The sequence below is a fragment of the Etheostoma cragini genome, chromosome 8 (assembly GCF_013103735.1).
Source record: "Etheostoma cragini isolate CJK2018 chromosome 8, CSU_Ecrag_1.0, whole genome shotgun sequence".
Lineage (NCBI taxonomy): Eukaryota > Metazoa > Chordata > Actinopteri > Perciformes > Percidae > Etheostoma > Etheostoma cragini.
The window spans coordinates 13,353,966-13,372,331 of record NC_048414.1 but is presented as its reverse complement, the minus strand read 5'-3'; the positions used below and the strand labels follow the sequence as shown (position 1 = coordinate 13,372,331).

General features: G+C 40.2%; 3 protein-coding genes across 6 annotated transcripts in view; 2 read left to right on the top strand and 1 right to left on the bottom strand.

Annotated features, from left to right (window-relative positions):
* caprin1b (cell cycle associated protein 1b) overlaps positions 1-2,645 on the top strand; it is a 12,709-nt gene extending 10,064 nt beyond the window's left edge. For all 3 annotated transcript variants that reach the window (XM_034880088.1, XM_034880087.1, XM_034880086.1), the window contains 2 exons: positions 1,890-1,996; positions 2,098-2,645. In XM_034880088.1, the coding sequence (XP_034735979.1) occupies positions 1,890-1,996; positions 2,098-2,184 (194 nt within the window). In that variant the 3' untranslated portion in view covers positions 2,185-2,645. The remainder of the gene's footprint in view (positions 1-1,889; positions 1,997-2,097) is intronic.
* A 787-nt stretch (positions 2,646-3,432) lies between these two features.
* nat10 (N-acetyltransferase 10) lies at positions 3,433-12,569 on the top strand. 2 transcript variants are annotated; one of them, XM_034880042.1, is made up of 29 exons: positions 3,433-3,574; positions 3,827-3,953; positions 4,066-4,157; positions 4,303-4,474; positions 4,639-4,761; positions 4,838-4,899; positions 4,991-5,105; positions 5,773-5,880; positions 6,063-6,196; positions 6,298-6,391; positions 6,484-6,582; positions 6,676-6,812; positions 7,751-7,875; positions 8,180-8,330; positions 9,130-9,226; positions 9,323-9,439; positions 9,584-9,685; positions 9,779-9,853; positions 9,944-10,060; positions 10,213-10,346; positions 10,429-10,477; positions 10,563-10,659; positions 10,739-10,846; positions 10,929-11,101; positions 11,206-11,325; positions 11,421-11,519; positions 11,820-11,893; positions 11,984-12,064; positions 12,156-12,569. In XM_034880042.1, exons 2-29 carry the CDS (start codon positions 3,840-3,842, stop codon positions 12,298-12,300), a joined length of 3,114 nt encoding a protein of 1,037 aa, XP_034735933.1. In that variant the 5' UTR covers positions 3,433-3,574; positions 3,827-3,839; the 3' UTR covers positions 12,301-12,569. The 2 variants fall into 2 exon arrangements, with proteins under 2 accessions (XP_034735933.1, XP_034735934.1); XM_034880043.1 differs by having other exon boundaries at positions 3,452-3,574; positions 3,830-3,953.
* On the bottom strand, positions 12,464-17,911 carry adal (adenosine deaminase-like). The gene is made up of 10 exons (XM_034880133.1): positions 17,647-17,911; positions 17,398-17,528; positions 16,796-16,856; positions 16,598-16,685; positions 16,412-16,493; positions 14,875-15,001; positions 14,256-14,336; positions 14,031-14,169; positions 13,842-13,942; positions 12,464-12,925 (listed from the first exon to the last, which is right to left on the bottom strand). The coding sequence occupies exons 1-10, from the start codon at positions 17,689-17,691 to the stop codon at positions 12,734-12,736; spliced, it is 1,047 nt and encodes a 348-aa protein (XP_034736024.1). The 5' UTR covers positions 17,692-17,911; the 3' UTR covers positions 12,464-12,733.
* Between the last annotated feature and the right edge of the window lie 455 nt (positions 17,912-18,366).

Here is an 18,366-nt window from a genome sequence, read left to right as displayed (position 1 = left end):
TTTGGACAGCTCTTTGGTCTTGGCCATGTTAGTAGTTGGATTCTTACTGATTGTATGGGGTGGACAGGTGTCTTTATGGAGCTAACAACCTCAAACAGGTGCATATAATTTAGGATAATAAATGGGGTTGAGGTGGACATTTTGAAGGAAGACTAACTGGTCTTTGAGGGTGAGAATTGTAGCTGACAGGTGTTCAAATACTTATTTGCAGCTGTATTATACAAATAAATAGTTAAAAATCATACATAGTGATTTCTGGATTTTTTTTTAGAGATTATGTCTCTCACAGTGGACATGCACCTACAATGACAATTTCAGACCCCTTCATGATTTCTAAGTGGGAGAACTTGCAGAATAGCAGGGTGTTCAAATACTTATTTCCCTCACTGTATATATACATATATGTACACACACACACACACACACACACACACAAATTACATTGTTTACAGGATAATATTTAACTAACTAAAGGCAAAGGAATGTAAACAACAAAGACTTAAGTGCAAACTGCATAATGACACAAACCTTTAACCAGGGCTCTACATTTAAGCTTGTCCGCTTGTCTGGAACAAGTGCATTTTTTGTAGGGCAAGTGGAAGAGAAATGTACTTACCCTACTGGACAAGTGAAAACTTTAACAAGATAAAATGCCATGTTACTTAACGTTATGTGCCACTCATAACGTCAATGTTACAGATTTTGTTCCCGGGGCAGTGGACAGCTAAGATTGGACCCAGTGGCAGTGAGTCAGCGGACCGCTAATGTTATACCAAGGCCGCTGTTCAGCTCATTGTCCACGGCTTGTTTGTCCCTCAGTTATTGTAAAACCTTAGCTCCGCAATTTGCCGGATTAAATATCATCTAATAATCAACTGTAAAGTAGCTACACCTTTTTAAAGGATCCCCTGGTAAATCAGCAAATGCCGGGTAGAAAGTGAAATTGTAGAAGGGATAAAAAAAAGTTAACAATCTTATGTCAACAAAATTATTTTAGATAAAGTAGCTATAAGTTACAGTTACCAATACCTCTGGTGATACATTGCACACCGGCGAGCAAAGTATTACTTTATATATTATGAAGTCTAAAGATCCTTTTTCCTTATTGAAAGGGAAATCTATTCTTGGGGCACATTTGTTTCAAGTGAATTGTTTTAATGTTGATAGTGTTTGGATGCTTTCAGCAGTTTGTTTGAATTCTGCATTAGCAAAATGCACACAAAATTACAAAAAGAAAAATCTTTACCCGGACAAGTGACTATTGTGCATGGACAAGTGAAACGTAAATGTACATGTCCAAAGGACAAGTGCCTCAAAATGGTAATGTCAAGCCTGGCTTTAACAATAAACATGGTGACTGCCCTGTTGTCAACATTGTACTACCATAATAGAGAGCTAGTTTAAGTGAAAATGAATGTTATTGAATTGCCTTGTTGCTGAAAGGTGCTGTAGAAATAAAGTGCACAATCTTAGCCATTCAGTCATTCATCAGGGCATAGAAACAACTGTTGTGCCCGCTTGTCTCAGAGGACGTATAACATCAACAGCACTGCGACTGCTGTCTATGTTTTGAATAACTGTAACCACACTTTAAACCATTTTTATCGACATTGCCGTGACTCACTGTGACTTACACAAAACTGCAGAGTCAACCTACGTTGCTCGAGTTTATTCTGTCTGCACCTGTGCGTGTGTCTGAGCTCCGCTCTCTGTCAATATACAGAGAAGACAGGTAAGCTTGTGATTACGCGCTCTCAGGTACCAAAAAATCAATAATTTTTCGATACTCATAGCATCGGAGTGTTTTGTTCAGTGCCATAAAAGTATTGCTGTTCGGCCCCCACTACTACTCAAGAAGCATTTTAAGTTTTAAATCTTTGTATTTTCAGGTGGCTATGATGGTTATCGTCCTCCTTTCGCCAACACTTCAAACTCTGGTTATGGGCAGACTCAGTTCAACACACCTCGGGATTACTCAAATGGGAATTATCAGAGGGTATGAGTAGAAGCATTCAGACTTCCAACTGGTTATTTCATTTTGCTGTATGTTGGAATAGTATCAAAAATGTCTTTCTTTTTTTGTCTCTGTTGCTCAAGGATGGTTACCAACCAAACTACAAGCGTGGAGCTGGTCAGGGACCCAGAGGAGTGTCAAGAGGCAGCTCTCAGGCAATACGATCCTGAAAGAGCTTTCATAATGACTGTGACTGACTAACCTGCACCACACTGAAAATTCAAAATTCAAGAATGCATTTGCCCCAGCTCACTCATGTCCTCTTTTTATTTTTATGTTCTTCATCAGTGGTATTTTTCCTGTCTCTTAAATCAAAGTAATGCCTGCTTTGATATTTGGAAATATTAAATCATTTAAAGTCTGAAACACAAGCTGAGCTGTAAATCCAATCATCGATTTACACAAGCCGTGTGTTACAATATTCCTGTAAACTTGAAAGATTTCATAAGTTATTTTTTGTATAAAAAAATGCACCTGCCACTGCTGGTCCAACCCTTGGGAGTTTATTTCCCTTCTCGGTTCTTTTCTGTCATTTTAGTTCTTAAAAGGCGTTTTTATGTTTAATGAGCTCCCGTTTCCTTGTTTGTAAATTGATGTTGCTTCAAGAGTTTCAATAAAGTTGTGTTGCATACCCATGCTTCAGCCTCAATTTTCTGCTGTACAGTCTTAACTTGTATTTGTTACCTTAGTTTTCAGCAGCCAGTTATGAACGGTACCGCTGCGTGGCGGATCAGGGTAGGCCTGCAGCTGCTGACGTGACACAGAATTAACATTCCGCTCACAACCCTTATTTAATTCGACAAATATAAATTAAAGTTACAAATGAAGGCTACTTATGAATTTTTGTACCAGACCAAAAGTTTTTGTCATCCAAATTTGTTGCATGTATTTTTATTTATTTTTTAACCACAACTATAAGCAATTTTGTTTTGAAGTGTCACTTGGCCTTGCTAAATGTAATTTCTAATGCCAACAAACTTTGAAAAGTGAAATAAAAGTCCACGCGTCAATGCTTTGTTGGGTAAGCATGTGAGTTTCAAGTGAGTTTCTTTGAATATGGAGAATGTGAAGTGATCGTAATATTTTTTGCAGATTTAGAAATGTCAAAAACTCTTGCAATAGGTTCTGGAGGAAAACGGGTTATACTCCAGTCTACTTAAGACAAAGTAGGCAGAAAAAGGCCAGCAACATTCAGAAAAGCAGCAACATTCACATTTGACAGTGAATGCTATCAACTAATCGGTTCAGTTGTGGATAATTCCCAGCCCGACGTTTTCATACTCACATTTTAGTCAGAATATGAACTTTCCGCAATAGAGTGTGGGCGGGGCTAAATTCGGCTGGCATGCAGGCTAGACTCCACCTAGCAGACCAAATTCGGGGCATCACCGGCACACTTACAAGGAGACCGTCGCGCAGTTTTTACGTCACGTCGGGGTCCTCCATTAACGTCTGTCTCCACGTGAGTGTATCAACAGCATGATGGCTGGCGTGTAAATTTCACATCTCGACTTGTTGGAAGTGCAAAGAGATTAAACAACAACCAGTTTGTAACAGAAGGTAAATAAGTTGAGTGTTTGAAACGATGCGTTAATTTTATATTTCTTCAGATTTTAATTTCCCTGCTGCCATTAATTATACTCAAAACTATAACAAAAAATTAAGAACATTTGTTTTGGCTGCAAGTTAGCTCCACTCAATCCTCCCTCCTTTTGATTTGATGCACCACTTTGTGGATGCTACTGCGCCGTTTATGTCGCATTGTATTTTTGATAATTCTCTCTTAACGTGATGTGTTTTCTGACCTGTCAGGAGCAGTGAGACGATGGCAACAGTCCGCAAGAAGGTAGACAACCGGATTCGTGTCCAGATAGAGAATGGAGTCGCTCTGCAGCATCGCTCCATATTTGTGGTGGTGGGAGATCGAGGGAGAGATCAGGTAATCTGTCCCTTTCCTGTTCTCTCAGGCAAATGTATTAATTTCAATTCAATTTTATGTAAGTGCCTTTGCATTTGACATTAAAAACCAATAAAATCTGCCTCTGATCCAGGTTGTCATTTTGCATCACATGCTGTCTAAAGCCGCCGTCAGAGCAAGACCTTCTGTACTCTGGTGCTACAAAAAAGACCTGGGATTCAGCAGGTGAGCGTGAACTCCCCTCAGAGATGTAACTCAAAAAGGAGATATCTATACTTCCTTTGGTGGTTCTGTTGTACTGCTGCCACATCTAAATGTACCCGCTTATGGTCAATAAAGGTGTATCTTATCTATTGGATTTGTCAAACAGCAATCGGAAGAAACGCATGAGACAGCTGCAGAAGAAAATAAAAACCGGCACACTGAATCTGAATCAGGATGACCCGTTTGAACTGTTCATCGCTGCAACCAACATCCGATACTGTTACTACAACGAAACGCACAAGATCCTGGGAAACACCTACGGCATGTGCGTCTTGCAGGTGAGTTACTCCTCTCACCTGTAGACCAGGGGCACCCAGGATGTATCAAAGGACACAAAATATTAATTTGTGTTGGCTCACAATTCAAAAAAGGTTTGAAACCACTGCTGTAGACACATAACTGTGGCAAATAGACTCTTAAAAGTGTTTTCTGTGTCACACAGGACTTTGAAGCTCTAACTCCGAATCTCTTAGCGAGAACCGTTGAGACTGTAGAAGGAGGTGGTATAGTGGTGATTCTGCTCAGGACAATGAACTCTCTCAAGCAGCTGTACACAATGACTATGGTAAGTTTATTACCGGTTACATCGCCACACATGTCACACTCTGTTCGCTTGACTTGGGATTGCTGTTTTTATCTAGGACGTGCACTCTCGCTACCGCACCGAGGCTCATCAGGATGTGGTGGGAAGGTTCAATGAGAGGTAAGAAGTCTTCAGCCGACTCTCGTGGAATTTGGTGCATTTGTAGCCAACAGTGTAACAATATTTAATAATTTTGTTTCACTGTTTCTAGATTTATTCTGTCATTGGCATCCTGCAAAAACTGTGTTGTCATTGATGACCAGCTAAACATCCTTCCAATCTCCAGCCACATGGCAAACATCTCACCTGTTCCTCCGAAGACTCAGGTAATTATGTTAGAGTAGAAATGATAGTTGTTCAATCAATTAGTTGATCAACAGAAATGAATCTGCAATTAGCTTGATAAGCGATTATTCATTTGAGTCAGTTATCAACCAGAACGTTTCTGTTTCCATCCAGCGACTCGGAGAGCCACAACAATCAAAGCAAAAAGCACAATTCTATGCTTGTTTGTCTAAAATGTAGATCACATTGCATTGCTTTTTGCTTCTCTCCACTGGCTCGATGTCTCCTTTAGACTTAGACTGCTCTCAAAACTTGACTCTTGTGATCATACCTCTTTAATGAGTTGTTACCACTTGGAGGAGCCTCAGGTCTCCCAAGGAGACTTCTGGCTGTTCCAAGGTCAGGTAAAAAAACCTGAAGGTGATCTGTGACTCGTTAACGTTGGAATAGCCTCGTGAAGACAAACCAGTGCACTTTTTACAAAGCCAATTCAAACTCACTTATTTCTTGTGGAATTCTTTTTTGATTTTACAAGTTAATATTTTGAGTTTTTTTGTACACTTTTTGTACTTAAAAAATGCCTCGTTTGTCTCTTTCATTCCTTCTTTTTTTCCTCACTTCCATTAAGTACTTTGTGCTACATAAATACAGTTTGCTTACTTGTCTTCAGGCTCCCTGATTTCTGAGCAGTTGTCTCATTCCCTTCAGGAGGACGGTTTATCTCCACGAGAACAGGAGCTGAAGGATCTGAAGGAGTCCCTTCAGGACACTCAGCCTGTGGGTGTGTTAGTGGATAGCTGCAGAACTATGGACCAGGTGAGGACCTCCCACTAAAGAGCCACTTTATACATTTACAGACCATAACTATTGATCAATGCTCCAATACAATTTCAAGTAACCAGCGCTTCACTAACGTATCACAACAGTGTTGCTACAGAAAGAAACCTCAGCATCAGCATTTCCAAGTGTAACTTTCGGGGTTTGTTTGGTCCTTTTAGGCTAAAGGTGTGCTCAAGTTCATTGAGGCGATCTCAGAGAAGACTCTGAGGAGCACCGTGACTCTAACTGCTGCCCGTGGCCGAGGCAAGTCTGCAGCACTGGGGCTGGCTGTCGCTGGAGCTGTGGCTTTTGGGTACAGATTAGTTTTCTGTAATCTGTCCTACAAATATATCAGCATTGTTTATTGTATTGTCTCAAAATTGTCTGCTAATGATTTCCCGTCATTCTTTACAGCTACTCCAATATCTTTGTAACCTCACCGAGCCCAGACAACCTCCATACCATGTTTGAGTTCATATTCAAAGGTTTTGATGCGCTGCAGTATCAGGTAGGCTGCCGGAGGGGCTTTTTCCTGTATCAGCGACAGTACACTCATCCTGTTAGCACACACCGCTTCAAATCCCCCTTTTGCATTGGTAGGAGCATCTTGACTATGAAATCATTCAGTCGTTGAATCCAGAGTTCAACAAAGCTGTGGTGCGGGTGAACGTCTTCAAAGAGCACCGGCAGACAATTCAGGTAAACGAGACCAGACCACTCTTCTCCATCTCTGCTGTTCTTCATAGTAAGTGAATTACTCTTATCTGACCGTCCTGTTCATTTGACCAACAGTACATCCACCCAGGTGATGCAGTGAAGCTGGGCCAGGCTGAACTGCTGGTCATTGATGAGGCTGCAGCCATCCCTCTTCCTCTGGTTAAGAAACTGCTGGGACCTTATCTGGTTTTCATGGCCTCCACCATCAACGGGTCTGTAACAAAGCTGGATGATATTTACATAATCAAACGCTACCTTCCTTTTGTTCAAATAACATAACACACAAGGACATTTTAAGAAACTATTTTGAGGAACATGGATTTAATGAAGAGTGAAGTATAAGCGATAGTAATGATTTTTTTTACGGCTGCAAGAAACGATTATTTTCACTGTAATTCTTGTTTCATTGTTTAGTAAATAAATTGTCAAATTCACGAAAAACGTCTTTCACGTAATTTCATATATTGAAATAGCTTTGCAAATTGTTTTGTTTGACCAGTTGTTCAAACCCCGAAGACCTTCAGTTAAGTTCTGGAGTTTTTCCATTAATGGTACCTGTTTGGCTCAGCTCGACTCGGCTGCGGTGCCCTGTCCTTCTTTTTCTATTGCAGATTAGTACCGCCTCATATGCGTGAGGTGAGCCGTGGTCGGCCGTCATAGCAGGAAACTGCCATGACCTAACCAACACACACACACGCATATACACACACATATACACAGAACGTTGAAGGTGTGTTGTTTTTGCCACAGCCAGAAGACAAATTAGTTTCTAAAGAAGCTAGAAGAAGCAAGTAGCTTCTTTAGAAACTAATTTGTTCACTAATTTGTTACTCGCCGCCTATAGTGACTATTCTCTCCGACCAATCAGTAGTCTGCAGGTTTTCACCTCGACTGAGGTAGTACTAAAAATAGTAGCTGTTGGCAGGTACCAGGGATTTTTTTTTCTGAATTAAAAACCAAAAAAGGCGAGTAAGTGCCATGCTGTGGAAAATTGTTGAAAGAACAAAAAATAGCATTTGGAAAGCTGTAACCAGTGATGGATTACACGTAGTGTATAATATTTCTGCTGATCGATGAGTTGCCTTATCATTTCATCTCTTGCTATTTACATTCCTGACCAGTTTTCCTTTTGCTTCTCTTTGGATCACAGCTATGAAGGCACCGGGCGCTCTCTTTCCCTCAAACTGATTCAGCAGTTGAGGCAGCAGAGTGCAGACAGTCAGCAGAGCATGTCAGCCGAGAACAGGAGCACCAACACAGAGAGGCTAGCAACAGGTAAATGTCTGTGTGTTCGGTGTAACCAGGCCCCCCCCCCCCCTTCCCGGAGCCAGACCTAAAAGGAAAGCTCGCTGGTGAGGGTTAATACGGGGACCTAGGCATGCTGCCCTCTGGGATAATAGACTGGTTCTAGGGACGTGGAACCAGCGCTAGTGTGGAATGTGGACTAGATTTAGCTGGGCTCACCTAGACACGGCAATGGGTCTGGAACCAAACTCAATCCTTATCTGGCGTTGTCCAATGTGGGAGAACTGTCAGAAAACGGATGGACTGACTGCTGTTTATCTGTCTCTGTTCACAGCTCGTTCCCTCATTGAGGTTTCTCTTCACGAGTCCATTCGGTATGCTCCAGGGGACGCTGTTGAGAAGTGGCTGAATGACCTGCTCTGTCTGGACTGTCTGAACATACCCAGGCTCATTTCTGGATGCCCACTTCCACAGACTTGTGACCTGTATCCTTTTATGCATGTTAAATGGCTCTCACTGTCATCTGCAGTTAACCCATCCTATAGGCCTACATAGGAGCAGTGGGCAGCCACTACCACCCAGGACCGACTCCAGTCTTTCTGCCAATGCCTTTTTGGTCATGGAGCACTGACACAAAGGTTTCATAACTTAAAAAGGAGGGAAGAAATAACAATATCCAGGGCGACATGTGTGATAGAGCTGTAGAATCAATATAAAGATGGTGGGACAGCATTGCTGTGAATAAACGTTTTTCTAGGTGTAAACAAACATTTAGAGTAGGGCTGCAAATAATGATTACTTTAAATATTGATCAGTCTGCTGATTACTTACCATTGATTGCTTGGTCAGAAAATGCACAAATATTATAATAATAATCAATTTACTACCAAATAAGACAAAAAAGCAGCAAATGTGAAAGAAAATGTTTGCATGAAAGTCAAAGTGAATGATTAATTGATTATTGCCTGCTCTATAATATTAACTAGGAGGTATTAAAATAATAAACCATTCATCTCTGTGCTCTTGTTAATCACATATCCACTTAAAATATTTCTAAAGATAGAATTTACCTTAAGGCGTACCCAGAAAGTTTCTTGTATTGGACTAAAACATAATCTTATGTTAATCAGATAATCCGACAGACCAATAGAGGTTCAAATGGCAGGATATCAGGTTGTTTGTAATAAATCTGTAATTTTTTGTATACCACTGTAAATCATGTAACTAAATGCTTCTTTGCGGATTTTTCTGAGAGAGACACACTCCTAAACCCACACTGTCCAGATATTATGTGAACAGAGACACACTATTCTGTTACCACAAGGCATCGGAGGCTTTCCTGCAGAGGTTGATGGCCCTCTATGTGGCATCGCACTACAAGGTGATCTTATTAGCTTTTGTCCATATAACTTGTTGCATACAGTGTTGAGTCAACCTTGGGTTTATTCACTGACTCAAATGTTTTCTCGGAATCCAGAATTCACCAAACGACCTGCAGATGTTGTCCGACGCTCCGGCCCATCACCTCTTCTGCCTCCTTCCACCTGTTCCTCCCACACAGAACTCACTACCTGAGGTCCTCGCTGTGGTGCAGGTGAGACCCTTTCAGAAGAAAGACCTCCACCAAATCAGCCAGTCCTAACTTACCTAAAGCATTCAGACACAACTTCATCCCCCCCCCTAATTTTTTCATTTGTCAAGACTAGACTTATGTTTTTGTTCTTCCTTTTTCCCTCAGGTGTGTCTGGAGGGAGAAATATCTCGGCAGTCCATCCTAAACAGTCTGTCCAGAGGGAAGAAAGCCTCTGGTGACCTCATTCCCTGGACGGTGTCAGAACAGGTACACGCTAGTCACAAAGCTTTTGACAAAATCCTTACAGCTCACGTTTCCACAGACACAAATCTGAATTACAATCTGCTCTTTCCTTTGTAGTTCCAAGACCCAGAGTTCGGCGGCCTCTCTGGAGGCAGAGTGGTGAGAATTGCTGTCAATCCGGACTACCAAGGGGTAAGAGTTTGCAAAGTCCTCAGCGTATTTGTCCAGTGTTTAATTCCTCTGGATGTACTATACGTAACTGGTTTTCCTTCTAACCACCAGATGGGCTACGGCTCCAGAGCTCTCCAACTGCTGCAGATGTACTATGAGGGCAAGTTTCCCACCGTGGATGAGAGTACACCGTCAAATCACAATGAGATCACATCCGTCAGCAGTGAGGTAACACAATGAATGTATTCAACTGTATTTGGAAGATATTCATTACTCACATGACTTGTAACTAGAGTAAGAATACAATTTAGAGATTAGATAAAGCACATTAAATGCCCTCTTCTGTGACAATAGCCTTGTTGGTGTCTCTTGTTGTCCAGGCGGTCAGTTTGCTGGAGGAGGTGATCACTCCACGGAAGAAACTCCCTCCTTTGCTGCTAAAGCTGAGTGAGAGGAGAGCAGAGAGACTGGACTATCTAGGAGTTTCCTATGGTCTTACTACACAGCTACTCAAGTGAGTTTATTTGAATATGGAGAGTGTGAAGTGATTGTAATATTTTTTGCAGATTTAGAAATGTCAAAAACTCTTGCAACAGGTTCTGGAGGAAAGCGGGTTATACTCCAGTCTACTTAAGACAAACCCCTGTAAGTATAAAATACATGTTCTTGCATGTTTCTGTACATTGTGCTGTTGTCACATGTTGTAATGATTGGTGTGTGGTTGTCCCAGAATGACTTGACAGGAGAGCACTCTTGCGTGATGCTAAAGGAGCTGAACACAGATGAAGCCCCAGAGCAGAGCCAGTGGCTGTCTGCATTCTGGAAAGGTGAATTTCCACAACTTTTCCTGCACTACTGGTCTGGTTTGTTTGAATATTATGGACTGACAGTTTTTGTTTTCCTCAGATTTCCGCCGGCGCTTCCTGTCCCTCCTCTCCTACCAGTTCAGCCGCTTCCATCCAAGCCTGTCGCTCAGCATCCTGCAGAACAAGAAGTCCAAGGAGGAGACGAGTAGTAAGACTCCTCTACTAACTGACGTGATCAGGTTTTCTCTGCAACTCGCAGACCTGATCTAACTTGTCTTTGACCTTCACAGTTCTCAGTAGCGCCGAGCTGGCATCCCATTTTAGCCCCTACGACCTCAAACGTCTGGAGTTGTATTCGAGGAGCATGGTGGACTACCACCTCATCATGGACCTGATCCCAACAGTGTCTCGCCTGTTTTTCCTCAAGCAGCTCGGTGACATCTCTCTCTCCGCGGCACAGTGTGTAAGATTCCCCATTGGTTTTGGTCTGTTGCTTGTCATGAATACAGTTTTGTTGTGATAGAATAGATTGTGATACAGTTGTTGATTGTCCCTGTTCTTTCGTAGGCATTACTGCTGGGCATAGGGTTACAGCACAAATCAGTAGAACAGTTGGAAAAGGAAATTGAACTCCCAAGCTCGCAACTCATGGGCCTCTTCAACCGTCTAATCCGGAAAATTGTTCAAGTAAGTCTTGAAGTCCTAATCCATTGAATGATATGATATAAAGAAGAAGCCATAAAAACAACATTAATACCTTTTTAATGTGTTTACTATCCTAGGTCTTCACCAGCATCCAAGAAAAAGCTATTGAGGCAAAGATGGCGACCACTAAAGATGTTTCCATGGAGCCGACGGTCAGAAGCCTTAATGATGATCTGGTATGTGGTGAACAATTTAGATTTATCATTTAAGTCATTTATTAGCAAACATGCAAAAAATTTGCTGGTTTCAGCTTTAAATGTGAGAATGTGTTGCTTTTCTTTTTATAGACTTGTAAATTAAATATTGTTGGATTTGGAGCTGTTTGTCAGGGTCACCTTGAGCCCTAGAAAAATGCAAAGTGTTTTTTCTCTATTTTATAGATTGCAATTAACTGAAAAGAATCAACACATTAATGATAAACTGTTATTTGCATTCCCTTACCTTTTGTTTGAGAAAAATATATTTGTCACTGACAGAATGAAGCAGCTAAAGAGTTTGAAGAGAGACACAAGCAGGATGTAGAGAAAGTGAAGGAAATGGACATGGAAGAGTGAGTATGAGCTTTGGAAGGGATGTCCTTTAGTAACTATTTGTGTGTAGCGTTTACTGTATTTGTAATTATGTCCTGTTGTGTTTACAGGTACAAGATCCGTGGAGATGATGAGGAATGGGACCAGGTGTTGAAGAAAGCAGGGAACACTACTATCATCAGCATCAAGAGGTGCAGTAGCATTCAGTAGTTCTGGCAATAGTTTGGTTGTTATGTAAGTATTGGTTGTTGTAAATGTTTGTAACAATTTCCTACTCAACAGTGACAAGAAGCGAAAGTTGGACGGGGGAAACGCCAAAGCAAGCAATGGGGCTCCCGAGCATGGGAAAATAAAGAAGAAAGAAATGCAACACAGCAAATTCAAGAAGAGCAAGGACAAGCATGGCAAATTTGGGAAAAAAGCTTGACCGTAAACAGTGCTGGTCAGAACAGTGTGTACGCACAGGTTCCATTGATTTGATATTTTTAAGTTTGTATAATCTTGGACTGACTTGCAGATACTGAAAAACACCGAAAGGACTGGATATCTGCTGTCATTTCTTTTATCCTAAGCAGATTTTTTTTTTTTTAATTCTGCTGTCCAAATACATCTGCATTTCTAAAGTATTTCATAACAAGTTTGTTGCCTTGATTCATGCTGTGTACAACACTGCACAGAAACTGCATATCATCAAAAGATAACACACTTGTAAGATATAGGTTTAATTTACTTTGTAGAAATCCATGACAACTAAAATACTGGGAAAATGTTTGAAATAACAAAGACTTGTAAAATGTTATAGGAAAAGTCTTTTAAACAGAAACTTGAGGTATGGTTGGCTGTAGGTTTGACTGAACTAGTCACTTGAAGACCTGAGGCTGTATTTCTATCCACTTCTGTTTGAGCTGCTGTTTCACCGTGTCTGGTGCAAATATGTAGTCTATGGCCTGCTGGGAGAGTTTCCACACGGCTTCACGACTGAGACCAAAGGTTGAAGCTGCCAGCTGATATTCCTGAGACAAGTTTGTACTGAAGACTCCCTTATCATCAGTCTGTAATGTGACAAAGAATAAAAAATATTAATGGTGAACTTTAGATTTTTTCCCACCATAAGGCATTCTCTCTACATCAAGGGTTCTCAAAGTTTTGATGACAATTTACGGCGCCAGCCTATTTCCAAAAAGAAACATAGTATATCATAAAGAATGTCAGTATTGTATGCAATAAAAAAAACAAGTATGTCAAAAGTATAGTAGGTCATAGTGTGTCATAAAAAGTCAGTATGAATTTTAAAAGTAAGAATAGTACAGTATGTCAGTCATTGTAGATTATGTCAAAAAAGTCAGTTCATAAAAAAGAAAGTATATAGTATGTCAAAAAAGTCAAAGTATAGTATTCCATTAAAAAAAAGTCATAGTATCAATCAGCAGTGTTTGTGTGTTCAATTGGATGATTGTGGGTTGGGCTAGTTATCAGTTCCTTCTGGTGGAACCTGGGCCTGCTGCACCAAGATTATACTCATTCGCTATCTCTCTCCAATAAGTACCCTCCATGGTGATGTGGCATTTTAAGTTTATCTTTGGTCCTCCTTTGCGCTTTTTGTACAATCAGAACACGCCACACTGTCCTACAAGAACACCCTACATTACTGATTAACTGACTTTCACATGCGACATGCCTTGCTTATGCTTTTCAATTTACTTACTTGTTAAATAACAGTTTAATACCGGTGCATCTCTGGTATGTGTCATGGCAAGATAGCCATGTTATGAAATTAGTCATAAAAAGTTATAACACATCAAAAAAAAAGTCACAACATAAAACAATTGTATAGTATGGTGTATAGCATTAAAAAACGTTTGGTTTAGTTGGGGGAAAAAAAGGAGTTTGTGAGAAAAACCTGTAACAAATAAGCGTATTAATAATGTTGGCATCACTGTCTGTGAGGTGCAAAAAGAATACACTTACACAAATCACACTTGGATGGCCCATCTGGTACCAGTACTTGAAATGATGTTTGGAGTAACACGGTACAGTTTGTCCTTTGACATTTGATGTCAGGCAAAGCTCTACAAGACAAAGAAATTTAAGAACTCAAAAAACAAGTCAGCTTACATTGCACACCAAAGAAATGTAATAATTTCATCTCACTCTTACCCAGCGGTATGTTGTTCTGCACCACTTTGTCAACAAGACTTTGAGATCCACCCATTTCAGGATGCAAGAAGGTGCCGTGACCAATCCTGTCTGGAGGAAGGTTCAACAGTATCTCCGACTCCTCCAGCTGGGTAGGTACCTGCAACAGTGTTTGTTGTTATGTCAGCTCACTCACAGATAACGTGACGAAAGATGACGAATACCTTAAAAATGTTATGCTCATACTTCTGAGAGATGCAGTGACAACTTCAGTCCACAGTTCTTGGCCCTCTGTAGAGCAGGAATTAGGTCTTTTCCATGACCAACCTTAAAATTAAAAGTACATTAATTAACAGAAATATTGTGACAAAATCCAGCAGCAATCCTCCCGTTGGAGAAATACACCCACCAACTGTAAAATGTAAAAACTGTTAACAAGGTCTAAGTCATAGTTTTGGCACTTAAAAAAAAAAGAAGTAATCTGCCATACTGGGATAAGTCAAAGCTATTACCGGAAGACCTCGGCAAATTGTACCGCAGTCAGTTGAATGCAAAGATCACATTTTCGGTAAGCGACAAAATTAAGTTTTGCTATGCTGCTTTTTTACTCTCAACCAAATGGTACCTTACTGGAAGGGGTTTTAATTCTCATGATGCTCAATAACAGAAGTAAAAGTGTAATTTTAATCAGACCACCTACCACCTGTAAAAGGCACAATATGTTAACACCAAGATCCAAGTCATTATGTTTTCAATAACAGTATTTGTTTTTAGCTATTACGAGAAAATCTATAGTAATCAAAAAGTGGGTGTTTCAACTCAAAAGATGCATAAAATTCAGAGTAAAACTATTAATTTTACTGACCGTTGGATCTCCACTGAGGTCAAGTCCTACCACCAAACCATCAGTAGACAACATGTACTCCTCAGCAAGCTTCACTGTCTCCATGGCAACGTCAGTCCCATTCCTGCGATCAATTGCCACCAGAAACCTTCAGGACAAATGGACACCTTAAGAACCGTGCACTACTGTGGCCAGCACAGTTACTGGATCATAACAGGAACACATTATGCAGTGTGGTTTTATCATCAGCCAATCATGGTCCAACACAGACACACCCCACACACCTGAGACACATTTCTGGATTTGTTGCACACTGAAATAATACAGTCTAGGGCTGCACAATATATCACGGCTTTCACCGACGTGACGTTCTGGGCAGTAACCCAGATGCGCGGTGATATTTGGTGTAAACAACTGAACGGAGTACAATGGAGTCGGATTGGAGATGGATTGTGCACATGAAATACTTTTAGGGAATGTAGTCATATCAAAAAAAAAAAAAGAAAAGCGTCCAAGATGCAACGGCATGTAGGGAAAGACTTGAACCACAAGAAAAGGAGCATTATTTTGAGAAATTACAGTTTATTGGCAGTGCAAATCCCTACAAGTTGGCTCCCTTTTCTTGGATCCATAGTCAACGACCTGGTTTTCTCGCCGAGCCCATACACAGTGGCAGACCTTAACTCCTACAAAGGTTTGGAGGCCTATAACCATGTGGTGTGTGGATGGTTGAGGGAGACGCAGTACCAAGTCATTAACAACCGTTGTGTTGTGAATGCCAAAGTAAGTCATGCAATAACGTCTTTAAATAAACTTAACCTTAACTGTATGATGTCATTGGGATTCTTAAGGTGTAATAGACTCTCAATCATTTTTTTTTCATTTCAAAGAGCCCCAGTTGGCTATCTACACTGTACACAATCTGAGTGAGTTTGAGCTTGGCCAACCACAAGCACCTTCTGTCCTCTGATAACTTCTGGCATTCCTCTCACTGGTTTTTTATAACTTTTGGAAGTTGATAATATTCCGAATGTTTTTCTCGGTCTGACCTATTGGTACAACCTTAAACACGGCAATAATTAAACATTTTCCTTGACGACGTTTGGGATCTACTTCAGTGCCTGTGCTTGGTACCTCCACGGTCTGATGATGCGTCGGGAAAACCCTCTACTGTTTTTTATAGCAGTATCAACTGGCGGAATAAACACATCGCGAAAGGCAGTGACATATCGAGAAAGAAACTCCGAGATTTTTTGTGTTAGTTGAAAGAAAATAACTGTGGAAAAATGCACTTTAAAATATAACTGTCATTGTTTAGTGGTGACTTATATATTCTAATCAATGTGTTCTCTGTTCAATAAAAGAATGTTGGAGATGATTTACTTTCATTTGTTTTAAATTATGCAAGCAATGTGTTTTGTTTAGCAGAATAATGAAGGCAGCAAAATTGCAGAACTTTAATTATCACAAGTTATATCGTTACTGCGATACTCAACAACATTATTGTGTATCGCATATTTTCCGCATATCGTGCAGCCCTAATACAGTCTATGCCTACCTGACATCAATGTCCACTCCCTCGTTTTTACACTGTCGGATCGCTTTTATGACAGTTTCAACATATCTTTTTTTAGTCAATCCTATAGGAAAAAGATAATAAACTTATAAGCCTAATAATTTGATAAAACAATCCTGTCATTAAATCACATCATCAAAGTATTAGGCTCCATGTTAACATCTTTACCTGTGTTTCTCTCCTCCCTTGGTGTACTTCTCAGCTCTAAATATTTGACACCATCAGCTGCAAACTCCTTGATAACATCTGTAGCCACCTGGGAAGAAAGAAAAGAAACACCTGTTACTGATATTCGTATACGTATATATAAGTTAGACAAAAGTCAATTACAGCAAATTTTAGTTTCAACAAACAGCCTATCCTCACCATCAGGATGTCCTCCTCCGTGTCCACCAACTGATGGATGACCTTGAAGACCTGAAAACACCTGCGGACATGCGCGCCATGTTGTTTTAATGTTTAAGAACCCTCTTCACACTAGGGCTGCACAATAAATCGTTTTTTAATGTCATTACGCAATAAACACATTGCTAAAGACTCGTGTATTTTTTGAGTTAATTAATAGACTGTATCAGTAGAAAAATCAACGTTAAAATGGAACTACGATTCTTTTTTTAATGGTGCCTTTAGTGGCAAATGTGTTGAATCTTATCAGTTTACTTAACGTAGAGCATCAAAAAGGCAGAACTGAGTACATTTTATCTGTTTTATTTGTATCTGTTTATTTAACTAGAAATATTGTTATGGTTATTGTTAGCGCATATTTTCCTCTTATCGTGCAGCCCTACTTCACACTGCTAACCACTGAACAATTTATATTCATAAAAATCACATCACTTAAGTTAAATAATCAAATTAATGAATTAAATGACGACGAAATAATCCTCAATTAAAGATAGCTAGGTAGCGCTAGGTCTAATGATGATTAGTGATAGCTATATTAAACTTTGCATTAAAGTTCTACACACTCATCCAGTGTCCTCCGCTGGCTTTTGCCGATAGCAGTCATGCCGTGTTCAATGTTGAGATGCGGTTTTCGGCTGATGAGTTTCTCGATGGTTTGGAAGCTGACGGAGCCGTTGAGATGGGCGTGAAGCTCCTGGGGACGGTTAAAACACCGACGTTAGCACGTCGACGTAAATATCATACATTTAAGAAATTTAAACTCCACCGAGTCCTTTCTTTTCTAAAGATGTACCAATGCATTTGTGACTTACCACTTTTGGCAGCTCCCGATAAAAGACGTCACACTCATTATCCATCACAAAGTTTAACAAAGCCCGGGTTTAATAATCCCTGAGCCTTTAGTAACGGTGGTAAATCGCTGACAACCAGCTCGTCTGTTTTCAGCATAGACAGTTAAAGAAAGGTTTTCAGTCTATATTTTTCTGTAGCACCACCAAGGGCAACACAGAAACATTCCCTTCGTTATGGTTCCGCTACTTCCGGTGAAATAAAAGCGTTGCAGTCCCAGCGGAGCTGCCCGGCGCCAAAAAACTAACTTTTCCTTCAAAGATATCATCTTTGGATTCTTTCTGGTAATTACGTTTCTTTCCTTGTTAATTATTCTGTTAATCTGTGGCAGAATTTCATGTTCACAGATTAATTTTTATTTTTTTTAAGAAATTGAAAATCTTATCCCTTGATGGCACTGTTGCCATGTTTGCACACTGCACTGGATTACAGCTTTTATTAAACTTCATTCCTTTATTTTGTAAAAATTCAGAAAACATGTTGTGCTTTTTAACTTTACCTTTAATATTATAATGGATGTAATTATCAAGTTATTAAGTTTATTTTGAGAACAGGGATTTCTATGCAAAACACATGACAACATTTCAGTGGTGGAAGTAGAAAGTATCTAAAAAATTAGAAAGTAGGGCACCTGGTCATTCCCTGTTTCTCTCCCCTTTCATATCTCCATCTGTCCTATAAAA

Bases quoted from the DNA above. Each gene is read 5' to 3' on its own strand.
- nat10 (XM_034880042.1), top strand. From the start codon at position 3,840: ATGGCAACAGTCCGCAAGAAGGTAGACAACCGGATTCGTGTCCAGATA. The intron at 10,660-10,738 runs GTGAATTTCCAC...TGTTTTCCTCAG, and splicing joins GCTGTCTGCATTCTGGAAAG to ATTTCCGCCGGCGCTTCCTG. The intron at 11,326-11,420 runs GTAAGTCTTGAA...TTACTATCCTAG, and splicing joins TAATCCGGAAAATTGTTCAA to GTCTTCACCAGCATCCAAGA.
- adal (XM_034880133.1), bottom strand. From the start codon at position 17,691: ATGGATAATGAGTGTGACGTCTTTTATCGGGAGCTGCCAAAAGTG. The intron at 17,529-17,646 runs GTAAGTCACAAA...AACCGTCCCCAG, and splicing joins ATCGGGAGCTGCCAAAAGTG to GAGCTTCACGCCCATCTCAA. The intron at 13,943-14,030 runs GTAAGAGTGAGA...TTTGTCTTGTAG, and splicing joins GCAGAACAACATACCGCTGG to AGCTTTGCCTGACATCAAAT.